Source organism: Peromyscus californicus, unplaced genomic scaffold (assembly GCF_007827085.1).
Source record: "Peromyscus californicus insignis strain IS unplaced genomic scaffold, ASM782708v3 Scaffold_17__1_contigs__length_78620276, whole genome shotgun sequence".
Lineage (NCBI taxonomy): Eukaryota > Metazoa > Chordata > Mammalia > Rodentia > Cricetidae > Peromyscus > Peromyscus californicus.
In genome coordinates, this window is record NW_026294469.1 from 26651548 (window position 1) to 26673999 (window position 22452).

At 41.6% G+C, this 22452-nt stretch overlaps 1 protein-coding gene across 11 annotated transcripts in view; it reads left to right on the forward strand.

Annotated features, from left to right (window-relative positions):
• LOC128112710 (protocadherin alpha-C2) overlaps nucleotides 1-22452 on the forward strand; it is a 246646-nt gene that overhangs the window by 76541 nt on the left and 147653 nt on the right. Inside the window, exon 1 of one of the 11 annotated variants that reach the window (XM_052741956.1) lies at nucleotides 2983-5925. The exons of the other annotated variants lie outside the window; for them this stretch is intronic. Coding sequence (XP_052597916.1) covers nucleotides 3538-5925 — 2388 coding nt within the window. The 5' untranslated portion in view covers nucleotides 2983-3537. Of the gene's footprint in view, nucleotides 1-2982; nucleotides 5926-22452 lie in introns of those variants that run through there. 11 annotated transcript variants of the gene reach the window in all.

The following is a 22452-nucleotide window of genomic DNA, read 5'->3' on the forward strand; positions in this document are numbered from 1 at the left end:
TAAGTACCTCATTGTAACAGGCTTTTTCTCTGGGCTGTTAGCTCACAAAAAATGACATGGAGCCTTATTATTAATTATGAAAGATTGGCCTTAGCTTAGGCTTGTTGCTAACTAGTTCTTATGACTTTAACCCATTTCTATTAATCTATATGCTGCCTTGTAGCTTTTTACCTCTCTTCCATCTTGCATCTCCTGTTTCCTCTCAGTGTTCCATGACATCTCTCCCATGCCTAGATTCATCTCTTCTTCTTTCTCTCTCTCTGCCTAGAAGTCCTGTCTGACCTCTTCTTGCCTAGCTATTGGCCATTCAGCTCTTTATTAAACCAATCAGAAGATGCCCTGGCAAAGATACATTCTTACAGTGTACTAAAAGATTATTCTACAACAGTTTGTGCAAAAGAACCATGAAATGTCAATAAAGGCACCCCTGACAACCACCTCAAAACAAAACATAGTATATACTTCACATATTTAACATGAAATGTAATTTTGTTTCAACATCATGTTCACATAGATTTTTTAAAGGGAGTCAAACATTGTATTTAGAAATAATAGAATATGCATTAGGCAATGTGAAAGATTTTTGTTTGTTTGTTTGGGTTCTAATGACAAATAACATACCCTTTAATCCTATTGGAGAAATAAATCATATACAGTATATTTATATACAGAAAGAAAACCATGCTATAGATAGGGTAAAGGCATAGAAATCCTGAGAAGGTGTTAGCAGCTATGTCTCCCTTGAATGATGAATTTTGGAAGAAGGATTTTCATGAAAATAAATATTGGGAAAATCATACAAAAAGAGATAACCAAGATTTATGCTCTATTTCATGTTGCCCAATGTCTATTTTCTTTGAGAAAGGTATCATTGTATAGTCCTGTCTGGCCTAGAACTCACAGTGTAGACTAGCCTGATGTGGAAATCACAGAGATCTGCTGTCTCTGCATCCTCAGTGGGATCAAAGGTGTTCACCACCATGCCCTGCCACAGTGTCTACTTGTATAGACTATAGAGTATGAGCAAATATTGCTTAGTGTATGTTAAACCACACTGTATGTGTTATCTCTATGTGTTAGACATGCTATGAGGGCTTTGATACATTATTTCATTTAATCCTTACAATAATTTACAAAGTTACTAAATTTATTTATTTTGCCCCTCTTGAGATAACTCATTTAAAACACACTGGAAATCTAGCAATCTTGATTGTCTTTCATTCATGTCATCATGAATATTATTTAATAATTCTTTCTTCATACTATGTATAATAATGACTATTATAGGCTCTGACTATCTGAATTTTAAAGCTGGGATAAGAAAATCTGAGGTGTCTGTCTTGTCTAGTGGTGATACTAAGTACAGATTTTTGGAATCTACAGCCACTTATGCCGCCACAATGTAGAATCTTCTTCAGTAAACCTCTTTTCTGTTCAAGCATAAGTTGAGTATAAAAGTAAAACATGACCTGTGTACAGGTGAGTCTTTTTTGCCTTGATTACAACAATTCTTCATGCTTATATTAATCATCAGTTTTTCATAAATGCCATATTGAGATGGGAGTCATGCTTTTCCATATTCAGTGATATTTTTCTTAGTTGTGTTCATGATTTAAAATAACTTATTTTAATCAATATCACATTGAGATAGACATTTATTCTGTGTGCAGTAATCAAGAGCTACTATATAAGAACTACGGATCCATTGTTTGGAAATGATGTAGATAGGAATTATTTAAAACATGAGAAAAATCAGGACTTTGGCTCACAATATTCTTACAGAGCAATAGAATACCATAAATAACCAAGTCAAATATCATATATAAAAATAGCCTCACTCTTTTTGTGTGTGAATAATAATGGTGTTTTAGGCAAGTATAAGTAGTGATAATGATGATTTGGGGATTCTAAATATAGCCAAAAGATTTGGGAACATTGAGTAACATTGTATACTTCATTAACTTCTTCAGATGAGTTGGTTTCCTTTGAAAATCTTCAGATATGTGCAGGTCTTTAGGGATTCAGTCTTATTCATTGCTATTATTATTTTTGTTTCCACTTAGTTCAACTGTTTGAGTATTTTCTATATTTTAATCACAATCTCGTGCACTTAAGGAGAGGTCATAAAATTCATTTACCTTTTTAATGGCTTATAATCACAAACTCCAAATTCTGCACTGTAATTATTTTCCATGGATGTATTTTTATTGTGTTAAGGAAACTCATATTGGTTACATGGAAATGCCAAACTGACTTACAGATTTTCCTGGTAGTTTTATTTCATGGAATGATAATTCATTCTGTGATTTAAAAAGCTGCCTTTGTCATATTATTGGTATTTACATAAGTAAAATATTTCTATCTCGCTACTGACAATAGGATTTATGTGAGAAACCATATATGTCAAATGCAAAATTCATCTATATCAACAGACTTTTCCTTTGTGAATTCTGTATCAAATTATAAAGCTTGAAAATATTTGTTTTCTTATTCTGTAATGGACATAAAGTCAGTAATTTGTTACAAGAAAACAATGAAATGTTGAAAAAACAATAAAGGATCAGAACTGAAGAAAACAGGAATAATATTGTTGATAAAGGGATGTATATATTAATATAAGTAGAAGAGAGAACTTTGAAAGTTTCACCATAGAGAAATGGTAAATGCTGAAGGTGTTGGATGTATTAAGTTTATTTGATCATTACACAATCAAAACATTGCTTGCACCTCATAAATCTGTTCAAGCAGATTTAACTTTTAAAAAAATATAAGAGAAAGTAAATCTACACAGCTAAGGGTGGAGTGTACAGAACATTGTTATTATGGAACTTCTGAGACTGAGATTTGCCCAGCATCAACAGACCCTGGATTCTGCAGTCTCAAACAAAATTCCACACCACAAATAGCAACAACAGACTACACCCAACCACTGGAAAAGATATGTCTTTTCCATTGAGTTTCCTGGCAGCCTAAGTAAGAAGGGAGACTGTAATTAGAACATTTCAAATCTGATAATATTTTTATATGATAGACAAGATGTTAAGAAAATGTTTAGCTCTAGTGTTTCCAGTTTACCTAAAGAGGTGAACCTTTTTTATTCTTCAAGTGTTTAGATAAGAGAACAACTTTGTTTAGATAAGACAAACAACAATGTTTAATTTGATGCTAGTCAATAAAAAGTACCACCTTCAGATACGTTCTGCTTCAGTGTGACTTAGAATTAGAATGTTCAATAAATGTGCATTTTGGAATTATTTTGGGCCAAATAAACAAAACGTGAAATTCTCCAGTGGTGGATATGCACAAGCACTCACATTTTCAGGCACAAGGTGTCGCTCTTTACTCGGTGGAAAGACTTCATTCATAAAGTGGTCCGAAGAGTCTCGCACTCCGCGTACAAAACCGACTCCATCACGCTGAGTGCTGCTGTTAAAAGGATCCCTTAAAATTTCTCAAGAATCCAGCGAGATTTGGATCCGAAGACAAGTATCTGATAGTCAGTGAAAGGAGACATTTTGGAGGCCGATTTCATATGCAATGGTAGGTTTTCAGAGAAGTGGATCCTGCACTCTGCGACCTCTGCTCTGGCTTCTGCTCCTCTTTGCCTGGGAGGCAGGGAGCGGCCAGCTCCACTACTCTATCCCCGAGGAGGCCAAACACGGCACCTTCGTGGGCCGCATCGCGCAGGACCTGGGGCTGGAGCTGGCGGAGCTGGTGCCCCGCCTGTTCAGGGTGGCGTCCAAGGACCGCGGGGACCTTCTGGAGGTAAATCTGCAGAATGGCATTTTGTTTGTGAATTCTCGGATCGACCGGGAGGCTCTGTGCGGGCGGAGCGCGGAGTGTAGCATCCATCTGGAGGTGATCGTGGACCGGCCGCTGCAGGTTTTCCACGTGGAGGTGGAGGTGAGGGATATTAACGACAACCCGCCAGTGTTTCCTCTTAGAGAACAAAGGTTGCTGATTTCAGAATCCAAGCAACCAGACTCGCGTTTTCCGCTAGAGGGAGCGTCAGATGCGGACATAGGGGAGAATGCTGTGTTGGTCTACAGATTAAGTCAAAACGAGTATTTTTCTTTAGAGTCACCAACAAATAGCAAGCAGACTAAAAGACCGTCGCTTATATTAAAGAAGACCCTGGATCGGGAGACAACCCCGGAACTTAATTTGCTACTGACAGCCTCAGATGGGGGAAAGCCGGAGCTCACCGGTACCGTTCAGCTTTGGGTTCGTGTTTTAGACGTTAATGACAATGACCCGGAGTTTGATCATTTAGAATACAAGGTAAGAATAATGGAAAATGCCGCTAAAGAAACTCTTGTCATAAAGTTAAACGCCACAGATCGAGACGAAGGTGTGAACGGGCAGTTGGAGTACTCTTTGAGGTCAATCAAGCCCAGTGGAAGGCCTTTATTTACACTAGATGAAAACAGCGGGGAATTGAGGGTCAATGGAACTTTGGATTATGAAGAAAACAAGTTGTATGAAGTTGAAGTGCTGGCCACGGATAAGGGGAACCCCCCAATGGTAGGCCACTGTACAGTCTCGGTAGAAATCTTAGACGCCAATGACAATGCCCCCGAACTGACACTGACTTCCCTGTCCCTCCCTGTAAGGGAGGACGCCCAGCCAAACACAGTCATTGCTTTGATTAGCGTATCTGACCCTGATTCTGGTGTCAATGGCCAAGTGACCTGCTCTCTCACGCCCAACGTCCCCTTCAAGATCATATCCACTTTTAAAAACTATTATTCCCTGGTATTGGATAGCAGTCTGGACCGCGAGAGGGTGCCAACCTATCATTTGGTGGTGACCGCCCGGGACGGGGGCTCGCCCTCGCTGTGGGCCACAGCCAGCGTGTCCGTGGAGGTGGCTGATGTGAACGACAACGCGCCCGCGTTCGCGCAGCCCGAATACACGGTATTCGTGAAGGAGAACAACCCGCCTGGCGCACACATCTTCACGGTGTCGGCCATGGACGCGGACGCGCAGGAGAACGCGCTGGTGTCCTACTCGCTGGTGGAGAGGAGGGTGGGCGAGCGCTTGCTGTCCAGCTATGTGTCTGTGCACGCGGAGAGTGGCAAGGTGTTCGCGCTGCAGCCTCTGGACCATGAGGAGCTGGAGCTGCTGCAGTTCCAGGTGAGCGCGCGGGATGCTGGTGTGCCTTCCCTGGGCAGCAATGTGACTCTGCAGGTGTTTGTGCTGGACGAGAACGACAATGCGCCCGCGCTGCTGCCCCACGGAGCCGTCAGAGCCGGCGGGTCAGTGAGCGAGCTTGTGTCTAGGTCAGTGGGTTCAGGGCACGTTGTGGCGAAGGTGCGAGCAGTGGATGCGGATTCTGGTTACAACGCGTGGCTGTCTTACGAGCTGCAGTCGGCGGCAGGGGGCATGCGCAGTCCGTTCCGCGTGGGTCTGTACACGGGTGAGATCAGCACGACGCGTCCTCTGGATGAGGCGGATGCGCCTCGACAGACTCTATTGGTGCTGGTGAAGGACCACGGAGAGCCTGCACTGACAGCCACTGCAACTCTGTTAGTGTCTCTAGTGGAAAGCGGCCAGGCGCCCAAGTCCTTTTCACAGACTTCGGGGCGCGCTTCAGTCCCGGAGACCTCGCTGGTGGATGTCAACGTGTACCTGATCATCGCCATCTGCGCGGTGTCCAGCCTGTTGGTGCTCACGCTGCTGCTGTACACCGCGCTGCGCTGCTCGGCGACGCCCACGGAGGGCACGTGCGGGCCGGGGAAGCCCGTGCTGGTGTGCTCCAGCGCGGTGGGGACCTGGTCATACTCGCAGCAGAGGCGGCAGAGGGTGTGCTCTGGAGAGGGTCCGCCCAAGACCGACCTCATGGCCTTTAGCCCCAGCCTACCCCCCAACCTGGATAGAGATGAAAGGGAAAGACAGGAGTCAGAATCAAATCACCCCGGACAGGTGAGTTTTTGACAAATCCCACCTTTCCGGTAAATGCATATAAAATTATTTAGAATTCAGTTTTAATGGAAAAATTTAAAACGAATACTCTACATTTTGAGTGCTGTTTCAAGGAACAACCTTTGTTAGTAAAACACCAGATGTGCGTATACTCAGGGTTCTGCAGGGGGGAAGTGCCTCATTTGTTTCAAAATTTGATTATAAAATATTAGAAGTTCCCAGGATGACTTCACCTGAAATAATCATTGTTTTACCTCGGCTAAGTCATATCACTTCATTTCTAATTCTCAGTGAAGTGGATAATCAGAGCAGGTTATTTAGATTTGCTCATGTTTGTCTATTGGCAGTCCTTTGCTTCGATATTTTCACATTCTTCAACCAGTTGCTTTAAAATATGTTTGTATCAACAATGGATCCCTCGTCACTAGCTCTGAATTGATTTACTACCCCCTTCCCAGCTATTAAATGTCCTCTACCACCACAGTAAAACTCATCTTCAAATTACTGTGAGAAAAACTCCAGTCCTGCATTCTAATATGATGCTCCTATTGAACAAATCATCTATTCCTGAGTTTTCCAGGAAAGTGCAAGAGATTTACTAAGTACTATGTATTCAAAGAAGGCTGACCTGTGCCTCCAAAACAAACTAGGCAAATAAAATTGTTCAATCAAATCATTCACACTTGTTAGTTGTCATCTTATAATAGCTGCTCATTTACATCCTTTCCTAAATTTTATTTTTTCCTAGAAAGAAAAATTAAATCTATTGATGTGCATGCATACTAATAATTATCATTTCATCATCTTCACCTTTTAAATCCTTTGTAAACACCTTATCACTAATGTCTTAAATTTCTTCATTTCTCTAATAACATCTAAAGAGCCTAGTAAAGACCATTTATGTCTCTGTGAGTCTTCTAGCTCTGTGTCTCAGAGCTGGAGAAGTGGGGAGTCAGTCATGAATTTGGGGATCAATCAAAGCACATTCTCCTAAAATTGTACAAGATACCAGTTGGCACAATATTCTGGAGGAATTTATATTGAAGACCATTGTTGGCACTTGGGTTAAGAGGTTTTATTTTATTTTAAAAGTATTACATTTGTTCATTTATTTGTGTGTGCACATGTCACAGCATGTAGGGGACATTTGTAGGATTCCATTCTTTTCTTCCACTGTGTAGGTTTAGGAGATTTAACACTATGGAAAAGGACTGGCAGTAAGTAACTGGATTAAAGAGTTTGATCTGGAGGTTGATGAAATTATAAGTCCATGCCTACTATATTGACAATGATCTATAGGCTTTTCATTGTGTTTATGTATAAGGCAATCTTGAATGTCAGTATCAAATTCACACTTTTCCTTTAGTCAGTAAGATTAGGATACAGTGAAACACTCCCAGACAGACTTTTGCATATTAGCATTCTATTGTCATCTTAAAATATTGTGGAATTTAGAGGCTTTGATTCAGCATTTTAGTTCTGTTTTGTTTTGGTTTTGGTTTTGGAGACAGGGTTTCTCTCTGTATCAGAGCCCTGGCTGGTCATTCTGTAGACCAGGCTGGCCTTGATCTCACAGAAATCCACCTGCCTCTGCCTCCCCAGAGCTGGGATTAAAGGCATGAACCACCAAATCCAGCTTGACTCAGCATCTTAAAGGAAACTGTTTTATTCTTGCCATTAGTCTGTTCATGTGCTTTGCTTTGAAGTGTAAGAATCATAGTAGCTGCATGAAAAGCCATCACATTTAAGCAGTAAATAGCAAGAAGTGATGCCTCTAACATTTATGACGAATTCTAATGTTCTCTAGAATTATGAATAAAATAATTTTTACATAGAGCATTGTCTAGTTCGCTAAACCATCCTAGTTTTCTTTTTATGAAATGATGGAATCCTTGACTTTCTCCAGAAGTTTCCAAGAAGGTGCTGTGAAGAACAAATTACATTGTGGATAGTAATAAGCCATGAAAGGTCAGGGGTGCAAATACGATGTATCCTTCTCCATGAAAAGAATACTTTAGAATAGTTTCATCACACCTTATCTCAAAGAGGATTTTCTGATAAACTTTGAAAAATAAAGTATTTTAAAATCATAAAATAACCACACATACATCAATTAAATAGCATTCATAAATCATCCATGGGAATATTCAAAAACTGAATTAGAGTGGCCAAGGATACGGTGATCCAAACCAAGACCCCAACGGTCTTTCTTGTACTTGCACAATCAGTCACGTGATGTCGCTATCCGGTCAGAGAGAAGAATAATTTGATTCCCGAGCCCAGATTCCACCCATTCACAGAATAGACTCAACTACACAGAAACCGGAATACTCTGTGAAACTTATTAAATAAATACGGAAAAGGGAGACTGTTCATAAAATATCTCATGAATGCTTCCTTAAAGCCAACGGTTCTCACCAAAAGGTCCCCAGTATCTGCGATGCTGTTTTCTTGATGAAGAGGCCTGAGATTTCAGCATCTGCCGCTCTCTCTCTCCTGCTCCTCGAAGCCTGGGAGGCAGGGAGCGGCCAGCTCTAGCTACCTCACCATCGGGGAGGCCAAACGCGGGTACCGTCTGGGCAACATGGCGCATGACCTGGGGCTGAGGCTGGCGGAGCTAGTGCTCGGGCTTGTTCAGGGTGGTGTCCAACGACAGTGGGGACCTTCTGGAGGTAAACCTGCAGAATGGCATTTTTGTTTGTGAATTCTCGGATCAACCTGGGGGCACTGTGCAGGTGGGGCGCTGAGTGTAGTGTCCACCTGGAGGTGATCGTGGACTAGCCACTGCAGGTTGTCCATGTGGAGATGGAGGTCGTCAAGGATGTCAATGATAATTCATCCATGCGTAGAGGAAGAGAACAAAAGGCGCCTATTTCTTTTCTCTTAAAAATTTAAAAAATGATTTATATATTTTTATTTTATGTACAGTAGTGTTTTGCCTGCATGTATGTCTGTGTGAGGGTACCAGATCCCCTGGAACTGGAGTTAACAGACAGTTATGAGCTGTCATGTGGGTCTTCAGGAAAAGCAGCTTGTGCTCTTTACTGCCGAGCCATCTCTCCATCCCCTAAGAGCCGCTTATTTCTGAATCTGAACCTCTGGACACTCAATTTCCTCTAGAGGGAGCTTCTGAAGCTGATACTGACGTACCTTGTCTTACCTACATTTTAAGTTTGAACGAGCATTTTGCACTTAAAATAATGATTAACAAAAAGATAAAAGAACACCACCAGTACTGATTCTTTGGAAGTTGTTGGACACAGAGAAAGATCAGAACTTCCTCTTTTGTTAACAGTCATTGATGGTGGTAAAACGGGGCTAACAGGATATATTCAGATCAAAATAATCATCCTGAGCCGGCGGTAATGGTGCATGCCTTACATCACAGCTCTCCGCAAGCAGAGACAGGTGGATCTCTGAGTTCAAGGCTAGCCTGATCTACAGATCGAGTTTCTGGGCAGCCAGGGCTACACAGAGAAACCCTGTCTCAAAAAATCAAACCAAACCAAACAAACAAACAAACAAAAACCCCCAAACAAACAAAAGACAAAGTAAACAAATCAAAAGTCAAAAACAACAAACCATCCTGGATATGAATGAGAACCTGCCCGAGTTGATAAACCCTCTTGAAATGAAAAAATGACACCTGAGTGGTTCAACTAACTGCTTCCGATCTAGATGAAGGCCAGAACAGAGAAATTTCCTATGGGTTCTCAATGATTCAGTCTGCTAGTGAGAACTTCAAGTTTTAAATAAATCTAGACACAGGTGAAATTAGAACCAATGGGAAACTGGATTTAGAAGAGAACAAGGCAAATGAGATTCAGATCAACGCAATTGATAAAGGAGTTCCTTCCATGGTAGGTCACAGCACGGTCTGAGTGAAAGTTCTGGACATAAAGACAGTGTCCCAGAGATAACGGTTTTGCTTCCTTGCCATTCCCTGTGCTAGAAGATGCTCAGGTGAGAACAGTAATCACCCTAATCAGTGTGTCCGACTTCCACTCAGGTGCCAAGGGACAAGTAAATTGCTCTTGATTCTCATGTCTCTTCAAGCGGGTGTCCCCCTTCAAGAATTACTATTCGATAATTCTGGGCAGCACCTCAGACTTGAGACCACAGCTGACTATAAGGTTGTGTGACAGCCATATATATATATATATATATATATATATATTCCTTAGTTGATCAACCAATGTTAGGAAAAGAGCCTCATCAATAACCATACTAATTTTATACAACCCAGATGTTAAAATATATTGCAAGTATAATAGTAGCAATTGTAAGTATATGATGCATATTTGATTGTAAGTTGAATAATTTTGTCATTTTTCAAGTGGAGTGACAATTAATTATTATATTTTTAATCTCACCTGGCAAGAATAAGACCACTATCACAATTTTTGAGCCAAATTTAAAGCAAGCTTTATTAAATACTGGCCAGGATGATGGACACTGGCTAGGTCCATACCTGGGATTCCCACAGAATTGTACCAAACTACATTAGACAGGGGCTTATAAAGGCAAACCCCACAAGGCTGCACACTTCCTGCCTTAGTCCAACCAGGGGCAAGCATATGTCCTTACATAAATCCTGTCTACCTATCTCCCACTTATGTGTGATCGAGCACATCTTGAGCAGTTGGGACAACCAAACTTGTTTACTAAAGAGAAAACATGTGTCTTGTTATCTTATAGGAACAGCCCCCAGCATTCCAGGAAGTTATCTGTCCTTGGGCACAGAGAATAAAAAATATTTGTGAATTTAAGACAAACATCACCCAAATGAAGATCTGTCTTTTTTTTTGTTTGTTTTTTTTTTTTTTTTTTGGTTTTTCGAGACAGGGTTTCTCTGTGTAGCTTTGCGCCTTTCCTGGTACTCACTCTGTAGCCCAGGCTGGCCTCGAACTCACAGAGATCCGCCGGCCTCTGCCTCCCGAGTGCTGGGATTAAAGGCGTGCGCCACCACCGCCCGGCGAAGATCTGTCTTGTAATAGTTCATTTGGTTATTTTCTTTTTATGGTGGCACGTGAATAATGGAGTCGTTGTCTTACAGAGTTGGGGATCTAAACCAGGGCCTTGCACATGCTGAGCAAGCACTTTACCACTGAACTACATTCCCAGCATTAATGGCATAGTTTTCTTTTGTTCATTTGTGCTGAAATGTGGTCACCACCCAGTCTGGCCTCAAATTTGTGATTCTCTTCCTTCGGCTTCCTGAGTAGGTAGACTAACAGAAGCGTACCACCTTACTTGATTAATGACTCTTTTTTCAATCTTATAAAGTATAAGTATAAACCTTACTCTCTATTCAAGGCCCTCTGATAGCATCTTTAGTTGAAATTATCTTAATTATCAGATAAGTCCTGTGGTGCAGATACAACAACCATCACTTACATCTTACAGACGAGAAACCTGAAACTGAAGTCACAGAGGTCATGTGACCTATTTAAATCTATTTTTGGAGGATCCAAACTCATTGTGGCATATTGATCATGTGCTCATTATTTACTGGATTATCTGAACTAAAACTTACACTTTGTGATTTCCTTCCACAAAAATACATAGAACTTGTCTTTGATCAGAAAGCGAAACTTCCCATCGTTCAACCTTACACTAAAGGCATTAAAATTTCCAGGCTTTTCTCTACTCCTTCACATACTTTATTTTAGGACCAGGAACATGTATTTTAGTACATGTTCAATCACTAATTTGATTATTGTATGATATTGAAGTGTATTGTCCGGACAGTCTCTTCAGTTTAAAAGGGGCTGAACACTAGAGTTCGGGCAACATTTTCTTCAGGAATGTCTTAAAGGGTAGATAATATTTTGACAGTAAGTTTTCACAGATGGAATATAAGTGTTCTCTTGAGAATGTGAACTTGAAAGATCAGCAGTGGGAAGAGAACAAAGGCGGGAAAGCTCATAGAGAATCTTACATAAATACTTAGGTATCAAGCAAATAGAGATCCCCCCAGGACAGGGTTTGTCTGTGTAGCTCTGGCTGTCATGGAACTTGCTCTGTAGCCCAGGCTGGCCTTGAACTCAGAGATCTGCCTGCCTCTGCCTCTGAGTGCTGGGATTAAAGGCATGAACAACCACACCTGGCTGAGCAATGGAGATTTAAATAACTGTGATAGAAATGGATTGAGGGAACCATATGCTAATCCAGACTAGCAAAGAGAAGCATCCGGATGATGACTGACTCAATATAAATGATAAAGCCAGTCATGGTGGCACACACCTTTAATCCCCAGGACTCTGGAGGCAAAGGCAGGAGGATCTCTTCGAGTTTGAGGTCAGTCTGGTCTATACAATGAGCTCTGGGACAACATGAACTATATAGAGAGACCCGGTCTCAAGAAAAAAAAAAAAACAAGAGAAAGATAAATGAAGTAGAATAAGGTAGGAAAGCCCAATTATTACATATGGATTTATTGATTTATCTAGTGATTTACTTAAAGTACTGTTTGTACCGCATATTTGCCAATCATTTGCTACTTGGAACAGAATGACCTGAAGAAATAGCTGAAACAATGGGTTATTTCTCTTAATAATCTGCTGATTGCCACTTATGCTTCTGTAAAATCTCACTCACTTGTTTGCCCTACCTTGTGAGTGTAGAGTATAAAATGAGACTGCAAACTGGAACCGTGACCAAGGCCTTTCAGGAACTATCCTGGCTTTTGCCACTAGTGACATCTCCTCTCATTGGTGTGGGGATGCTTATGCCAGAAAGATTTCCCCAATAAAAATGTAGTGGCATCTATATTTTTAGTTTGGTGTACTGGGGGAAATGGCTTGTATGTGTCTGAGCAGGTAGAAATCGGGAGGGACACTTAAGAATCTGTTCCTAACTTAAGAACCTTTGTACTGGAATAGCATTGTGATTCAAAAGGTAGTTCTAGAACCCAGAGTGGGTGGTTATACACATACATTGAGGAATAATTCCTTCCAGAAAAACATGTCAATGAAAGGACAGAAATCACCAAGAGACAGATGGAAAAATGAAAAATAATAGTGAAGAAAATGATTTAGGTAAGCACACGTGTTAATTCCTAACACGCTGTAACAAATGATCACAAATCATTGGGATGAGACATTTTTCTCACAGTTTTTGAGGCCAGAAGTCCAAAGTGAAGACATAAAGCATTTGTAGAAATCAAGGAACTGCATCCATTAGAAGAATAAAGCATGTTAGAAATAATAGAGCAGGAGAGAAAAAAATTTATTCTTTGCTTCTCTTGGTTTCTGGTGGCTGTTGATATTCCTTGGCTTGTGACTACATCACTTTTCTGTCTGTAGAGTCACATTGCTATCTCTTCTTCATGTCTTCCTATCTGTGTTTTTGTTTAATAAGGACACATGTAATGGCACTGATGCTTGACCTGGATTCTTCAAAATAAATTATTCTTAATTTAATTACATTAGTTACTATGTAAAGTTATATCCACAAGTCTTAAGATGTGGGTACATCTTTTGAGGTACCACTATTCAATCTTCTGTAGTAGGCTGGGTCTTGGAAATCTGACTGGGGGTAGTGTGAGATTAAGAAAAACAGGAGCAAAGTAGAAGCCAAGGATGGGGTCAAGTGGGCTGTATGCTTGGATGGAGACATGGCAGCCCCCTTCCCAATACTCAGCACTTTTATTATATGCTGGGAAAAGAAGGGAGTGGCCAACTAATCTTAGAAGGGAATCTCATGGAGGGTGGTGTACATGCAGTCTTCTGGAGCAAGGGAACTGTTGGTAGAGCCTCCTTCATGGCTGCTTTCATAGTGAAAAGGTCAACTGTTACACAAGCATCCTGCTTTGGCAAACATCCTAGTCTTCTTGGCCATGGGCGAGGCTGTGCCATTCCCTTAGCTGTGAGACCTGTAGACACAGCTTTGCTCTTGTCAAGAGTGCACACCCAGGACTTCAGCTGCTCTCTGCAAGGTAACCAAGGTTGGAACTCAGAGTGTGATGCATCAAGTGAACGTTAGGAGTTAGAAGTGAAGAAAAGAGGATGAATAGAATATTTTTTTTCTGCATGTTAAAGGTGTTTGAGTGTGGGGCGTTTACCCCCCAACTCCACAGTTCCCCAGAATTTTCTTGAGTACGAGCAGCAGGAAATATTAGATAGAAGGATTTAGAGTGTAGAAATAAACAGATAGAAAATACAGGACAGCCTCGAGAGGGCCTGGAACCTATTCCAACAGACCCTGACTGTCTCTGCCCTAAGGCATTTATGGAAACGCCAAGGGGTAGAGCAAAAGACACCCCCCCCAGCACAGCCAAGTGCAGACCATCTCAGACACCTGCACTCAGGCCCGTGGTCCAATCATCCTCTCGATGCAGACCTGCTGGGTAAAGCCATGAGGAACCTGAGAACGGGCTCCCACATTTGAGCATCCTAGTTGTGTGAAGAAAGGAAGCAAGGGAAGGAGACGATAGAGATAAGGCAAGCAGCATGGAAATGAAGATGGAGATAATAAGACTAAACAGGAAAATAAAAACTATTTTAATCAGAGCATAGGGTTGGCCTACACCGAGGGGCAGATGGTAGAGTGATTAAGAGCACTTGTTACTCTCATAGAGGATCTATAAGTGGTTGACAACCATCCAGGAAATTGAACGCCCTCTTCTGGTCTCCATGGGCACCAGGCATGCACATGTGCACATGCATACATGAAGACAAAATATATACATAAAATAAAAAATTGATAAAAGAATAGATAGTATAAATAAATGTTGCCATATGAAGAAAGCCCTTGATTTCATGCTTGATGATTTATCTTAATGGAAAAACCATCAAGTCACATGGTAGGAATGAAGTTGAGAAATTGAGAAATGAAAGGAAATATGAAAAAAAAAGTCCTTTAAGTAAGAGGAATACATATATTTGAGTATCCAAATGAGGTAAAGGGGAATGCCAATATCTAGAGTCACCATGGATAATAAACAGCTTTATACTTGAAGATCAATAGGAAGAATACTTAACTGTGTTGGAAACTGAAGGAAATGCTTGAGAAGTAAGATAAATGTGGTGATATATTGTGTACCCTAATAAACTTTGGCTGAAGATCAGAGAACAGGACAAGCCACTAGATTAAACATAGAGGCCAGGCAGTAGTGGCACACACCTTCAATCTTAGAATATGGAGACAGAGATCTGTCTGGATCTCTGTGAGTTCAAAGCTACTCTAGACTACATGAGATTGACTCAGTCTAGGAAAGAAACAGTCAGGCAGTGGTGGCACACACCTTTAATCCCAATACTTGTGAGTCACATGCCTTTAATCCCAGCACTTGAGATCTCATGCCTTTGCTTGGGAAGCACACATGCCTTTAAATCCCAGGAAGTGAAGGCTGGGTGGAGAAATGTATATAAGGTGTGAGGAGACAGGCACTAGAGGGTTTTTTAGGCTGAGGTGTTGGTGAGGTAAGAGGTGGTGGCTGTGGCTTGTTCCTTTGTCTCTCTGATCGTCAGGCAAATTTTATTAAGGTATACAATACATCACCACAATAGACAGAAGACTGATTCTAGGGTGTCTAAAGGGCATACTGCAAATGGTTGATTTATGTGGAGAGGTAAGTGATGTGCTATGTGTACAGCCTGGTAGACATGAAGGATCAGGAAGAATCAAGGGACTATTCACATGACAAGAGTAAAGCACGTAGTGGAAAAATGGAACAGGAGAGGGTTGTGTGAGCAAGAGAATACAATACTCCAAATGGATTTTCAGAGGTGAATAGAGGTGCAGAAATGAACCCAATTGTCATTTCCTATAGCGTTGTTCACAGACTAGGCAATATAATACTTGAATATATAACTCATAATATAAAATTGGAGCCATATATAATTTACATTTATTTTTAAGATTTATTTGTTTGTGTATTTTATGTATATGGGTGCTCTGTCTGCATGTATGCCTGCACACCAGAAGAGGGCATCAGATTCCATTATAGATGGTTGTAAGCCAATATGTGGTTGTCAGGAATTGAATTCAGGACCTCTAGAAGAGCAGCCAGTGCTCTTAATTGCTGAGTCATCTCTCAAACCTCTACACTTACAACATATAAAATATATGTTTCATTGTACTGTTTGACATGGAACTTTATGCCTTAGTAGCTATAATAACAGGTAACAGTAATATTCTTTTGTTGACGATGTATTAGCATCATTGTCTAGCTACTGTCATGTACTTGGAAAAATCAGAGTTAAACAATACCAGGGGTTCTTCTACTGCTGATGAAATTCAGATGTGGCAGGGAAAAAAAAGCAAGTTTATCCTAATGGTAGTAGTTTAAATTATACTAAATAATAGGATCTTAGTTCTTGGTATGCTTTCTACAAGGTGAACTGAAAATATCAAAACATTATTTTAGAGAGATTGTTGTATATTTATGTACACACACAAATATACTACATGTAGACACATCCTTTAAAGTACAAACATTTCATCCACCCTTGGAACTTATGAACAAGGTGTATTATTTGAAATCTAGTATGTAACTGCCCATCTTCCACCTCATGTGTTTTATTTGGTCGTTACGTTTCCATTTGGAATTAATGACTGTTAATGGGAGAAGGTCTTAAAACTATTACAGGAAAAGAAAATTGCCAGCAAAACCTGCATGACTACGAGAACTGGAGACCTGTTACACCAAAGCCAAATGTATAATGTTCTCTAATTTGAAAATTTACACACATGTGCACCCCACACACGCACACGTAAGTTTGTGTAACAGTGCAAGACATATACCACTTGTTAAATAACATCTGATGCTGATAGAGTAATCATTTACTGTTCCTAGAAGGACAAATATTTGCCTCCTAAATATGTACTTGCAATGAAAAAATTCAGAAAGTGCAAGGAGTAAAGGCTTATATCAATGGAAAACATGAAGACCCCGTGATCACTGCACTTACACATTTATGCCTCATGATGTCGCTCGCTCTTCACTGAGAACTTTCTTTTTGGGCAAAGAAAGTCACTTCCTTCAGAGAACTCGTTGTGAATTCTCCAGTACTAGGACGCCGTCAAACCAGTTTTTGAGAGGCGGTTTCAGGTAAGATATTCCGTATATTGTAGCTATCACTGCAACTTTCTGCGTGTACCATGTTGTTATCCTGGCAAAGTCGCCCAGGATCCCGGTGCCTCCTGCTCTGGCTTCTGCTCCTCGCAGCCTGGCAGGCAGGGAGCGGCCAGCTCCACTACTCCGTCCCCGAGGAGGCCAAACACGGAACCTTCGTGGGCCGCATCGCTCAGGACCTGGGGCTGGAGCTAGCGGAACTGGTGCCCCGCCTGTTCAGGGTGGCGTCCAAAGACCGCGGGGACCTTCTGGAGGTAAATCTGCAGAATGGCATTTTGTTTGTGAATTCTCGGATCGACCGGGAGGCGCTGTGCGGGCGGAGCGCGGAGTGTAGCATCCACTTGGAAGTGATCGTGGACCGGCCGCTGCAAGTTTTCCACGTGGAGGTGGAGGTGAGGGATATTAACGACAACCCGCCTGTGTTCCCTGAAACCAAGAAAAGCATAATGATTGCCGAATCGAGACCTCCAGAAACTAGATTTCCACTAGATGGCGCATCCGATGCAGATATCGGAGTCAATTCCGCTTTGACCTACCGATTGGATCCTAGTGATTATTTCGCTTTGGGCACGCAAAACAACCATGAGCGAACTTCTTCGTTATCACTTGTGTTAAAGAAATCATTAGACAGAGAAGAAATTCAGGAACATAGTTTATTACTAACAGCTAGTGACGGAGGCAAACCGGAGCTGACTGGTACAGTTCAGCTACTGATCACTGTCCTCGATGTGAACGACAACGCTCCGGAGTTTGATCGGTTCATTTATAAAGTCAGAGTGTTAGAGAACGCACGTAATGGAACTTTGGTGATTAACTTAAATGCCACAGATCCCGACGAGGGTACAAATGGAGATATAATCTACTCCTTCAGGCGGCCTGTGTCTCCTGCGGTGGGACATGTATTTAGTATAGATACCAATAGCGGGGAAGTTAGAACGAAAGGCCAACTGGACTTCGAAGAAAATAAATTATATGAGATACCCGTGGAGGCAGTGGACAAAGGGAATGTCCCAATGACAGGCCATTGTACCCTTCTGGTGGATGTACTAGATGTAAACGATAACGCACCAGAGATAACAATTACTTCCCTGTCACTCCCAGTTAGAGAAGATGCCCAGCCAAGCACTGTCATAGCTCTGGTCAGTGTGTCCGACCATGACTCCGGTGACAACGGGCAGGTGACCTGCTCCCTGACCCCTCACGTCCCCTTCAAGTTGGTGTCCACCTTCAGGAATTACTATTCACTTGTGCTGGACAGCGCCCTGGACCGAGAAACCATAGCTGACTATAAGGTGGTTGTGACAGCCCGGGACGGGGGCTTGCCCTCGCTGTGGGCCACAGCCAGCGTGTCCGTGGAGGTGGCTGATGTGAATGACAATGCGCCCGCGTTCGCGCAGCCCGAATACACGGTGTTCGTGAAGGAGAACAACCCGCCTGGCGCACACATCTTCACGGTGTCGGCCATGGACGCGGACGCGAAGGAGAACGCGCTGGTGTCCTACTCGCTGGTGGAGAGGAGGGTGGGCGAGCGCTTGCTGTCTAGCTATGTGTCTGTGCACGCTGAGAGCGGCAAGGTGTTCGCGCTGCAGCCTCTGGACCATGAGGAGCTGGAGCTGCTGCAGTTCCAGGTGAGCGCGCGGGATGCTGGTGTGCCTTCCCTGGGCAGCAATGTGACTCTGCAGGTGTTTGTGCTGGATGAGAACGACAATGCACCCTCGCTGCTGCCCCACCCAGCTGTGGGAGCCGGCGGGTCAGTGAGCGAGCTTGTGTCTAGGTCAGTGGGTTCAGGGCACGTAGTGGCGAAGGTGCGAGCAGTGGATGCGGATTCTGGTTACAACGCGTGGCTGTCTTATGAGCTGCAGTCGGCGGCAGGGGGCATGCGCAGTCCGTTCCGCGTGGGTCTGTACACGGGTGAGATCAGCACCACGCGCACCCTGGATGAAGCTGATGTACCGCGCCAGCGTCTGTTGGTCCTGGTTAAGGACCATGGTGAACCTGCGTTGACCTCCACAGCCACAGTGCTGGTGTCTCTGGTGGAGAATGGCCAGGCACCCAAGATCTCTTCCCTAGCTTCTGAGAGCACTACATCTTCTGAGGCGTCGCTGGTGACTGTCAACATCTACCTGATCATCGCCATCTGTGCGGTGTCCAGCCTGTTGGTGTTCACTCTGCTGCTGTACACCGCGCTGCGATGCTCGGCGACACCCACCGGGGGCGCGTGTGGTCCGGGGAAGCCCGTGCTGGTGTGCTCCAGCGAGGTGGGGACCTGGTCATATTCTCAGCAGAGGCGGCAGAGGGTGTGCTCTGGAGAGGGTCCGCCCAAGACCGACCTCATGGCCTTCAGCCCCAGTCTCCCTCCCGTGCTAGGCTCTGTAGAGGAGACGTCCCAGAAAGAAAGGCATGTAGAACATTTGAAAGAGGTAAGTTCATAATATAAAGCATTGTTTTCAGTTATTTTAACCTTCCTTTCCTTTTCTTTTTCTCTTTCTTTCTTTTACTTTTTCTTTTCTACTATGTAGACCCTGCTGTCCTGGAACTCTCTTTGTAGACCAGGCTGACCTTGAACTTATAGAGATCCTCCTAACTCAGCCTCCTGAGTGCTGGAATTAAAGGTGTGGGCCACCACTGCCTGGCCTATTTTTAACCTTTCTAACATTTGCACATTTAGGATTTTTCCCTCTCAATCTTTAGTCTAATTAAAAATTTTCTCATCCTTGCTGTCCTTAACAATTTCATTACTGACTTTGGATCGGTCATTCACTAATGAAATATTGTTGGAAACTGTACTAAAGTGTCACACTCTGAAAAAAACCCCCACAATTTCTTGTGTTTCTAAAAATTGTTTTATGTGTATGGTTTTTTCCCCTCAGAATGTGTCTATGGCCCCCATGCATTTCATGTCTGAAGTAGCCAGAAGAGGGCGTCAGAACCCCTGGAACTGGAGTTAGAGGTGGTTGTGAGCCACCATGTAGGTGCTGGGAACTGAACTCAGGTCCTCTGGAAGAGCAGACGGTGTTCTTAACCACTGAGTCATTTCTCCAGCACTCTGGTTTTTTTTAAAATTTGAATTCTTTTGTGTGTTTTAATTTTGATAAACTTCTCTGTATAAGTATTATTGCTAACTATATAACACATTTACCTCTAATTTCTATGAATTGACTTGTTTTGAAATATAAGCATTAAAAATTTATATATCAAAATATATCTCTTTTTTTCTTTTATGGACTCCAAGGTCTGTAGGTTCAATTAAAAAGGTTCTTAAACATTATACTGAAATTCACTTGGTTTAGATGTGGCTCAGCAGGTGAGCTGTATGTAGTGTATGACATGCTCTGGATCCTATCACCAGTGCCAGAAAAAATACAACAATTCACTAATTAAACACTTATTCAGTGTTCTATTTGCCAACCACACTCTAGATGTTAGCAATTTTTTAGTGAAGTTTGTTGTTTTGTGTAAATCCAAATGTGCATTTGGTGTCATTTTCCCTGTGCCTGAAGGTTTTCTTTAATATTTATTGTAGTGCTTCTACTCTGCCAACAAATTCACTCAGATTCTTCTGAGAAAAATCTTTATTAACACTTCATTTATAAGAAAATATCATATATATACCAGAGTGATGAGATTAAAGGTGTGCACCACTGTCACCTGGCATCCCTTCCAATCTTTATGTGGGTTATGGGGATCAAACTCATGTTGCCAGAGTTGCATCAAAAGTGCCCTTACCCACCAAGCCATCTTCCTGGCCCTGTCTCTATTCTTGAGTATATGTGTATATTCATAGTAGATGTTTAACACACTTTTGAGACAAGGTTTCTCTGTATATCCCTGGCTGCCCTGGAACTCACTCTGTAGACCAGGCTGGCCTTGAACTTAGAAATCCACCCACCTCTGTCTTCTGAGTGCTGGGATTTGAAGTTTGTGCCACTCTGCCCTGAAGCTTTAACACTATTGTCTGCTGATTTGAACACTTTGTCATTACTTGGTTTGCTGCTTCTGCTGTTTTTCTTCCTGAGTGAATTTTATTTTCTACTTTGTATAACCTGCCTGTGTTGTTGGTTGCTACATCTGGGATTCCAAATATAGTGGCAGCTTGAAACATAGGACAGGCATGCCACGGTGCATCTTATAATTGGCACAAAACATTCTTCAAACCACAGCACAGCTATTCACAACAAAGAATTACAATCTCAAAGTATCAGTCATGCCACTTAAAGAACATTGGACTTGGTGCTTTATTAATGCACCTTTCTCCTGAAAACATTACCCAGTGCTCTGTGTCTTAAGATGTCTTCTTCCATGACTGGTAGGAGCTTGAATATTTTTAGTCTGTGTGAGTTCTCTAAATTATTTTACTTAAACATTTTTAGTTATTGTTTTGATGGCTTTGTGGAGTTTCACCCAACACATATACATAATAATATTCAACCAAAGATTACATAAGACCCTACTGCTGATGCCCAGAGATCATTTCTATGAATTTCTTAGTCCTGTACTCTTCTCTGCAAATTCTATTTTCCTGGGTCTTTGTACTCTGACTTGTGCATCTCCTGTGCAGTGAGGCCCCTGGGCTCTGTTATTTTTCTTCTTCCTATGTGTCATCATAGAAATTACTTCAAGATGGTGAGATGAGAGCAATTCTAGGGCTCACCTCACTTGTTTCCTTTTTCTCCTCTAAGCTATCTTTATAATTTTCTTATTATTTATCATGGGTTAACTAACAAATTCATAAACTGTTATGTATCATTGCATAATATCTCTCTACCTTATTTATTTCTTTTAACTGAATTCCAAAGAACTTCCTATTAAAGACAAACGTCTTAAAATCAGAATCTGTTAGGATATTTGTTTGTCTATGTCTATACTTTCAATGTTTATTCATTATATGAAGTATAATTCTTAGTAAAAACGTGAGTAAATATTATTTTTAAGCTTAATGAGATAATAGTTTTATTTTAATGTAAAATTTATATCACTTATGTTTAGTACAATGCTCAATATGCTTGATCACATGTTACCATTTTATTCAATGCTTACTCACTATTTTACTTTGTTATTCCCTTTTCTAACTTTCCTGGTTTTGATGATTTGATTCAATGATTGCCTATTATCTTCCTCCTTCTTATTCAGAAGTTCCAGGATAGATTTTGTTTCTAATAATGACCACTTCCTTGTCTTAGTCACACATGTCATTATGTTGATTATGAGGTGTAACACACTGACTGGAAAAGATTAAACACATAGGTATGTTTTAATCAATGTTTAAAAGTAAGGAGTATGCAACCTGAAAATTCTAGAACATTTACAGCACTCCACAAGCCCCTTTCTGATATCTTACCATTCCTAATCATTTTAGTTTCCCAAAGCTAATTATTATTTTATTGTAATGATTATCATTGCCTTACAACAGAGTTTAATTTTACTCTTATTAATGTTGATACAAATGA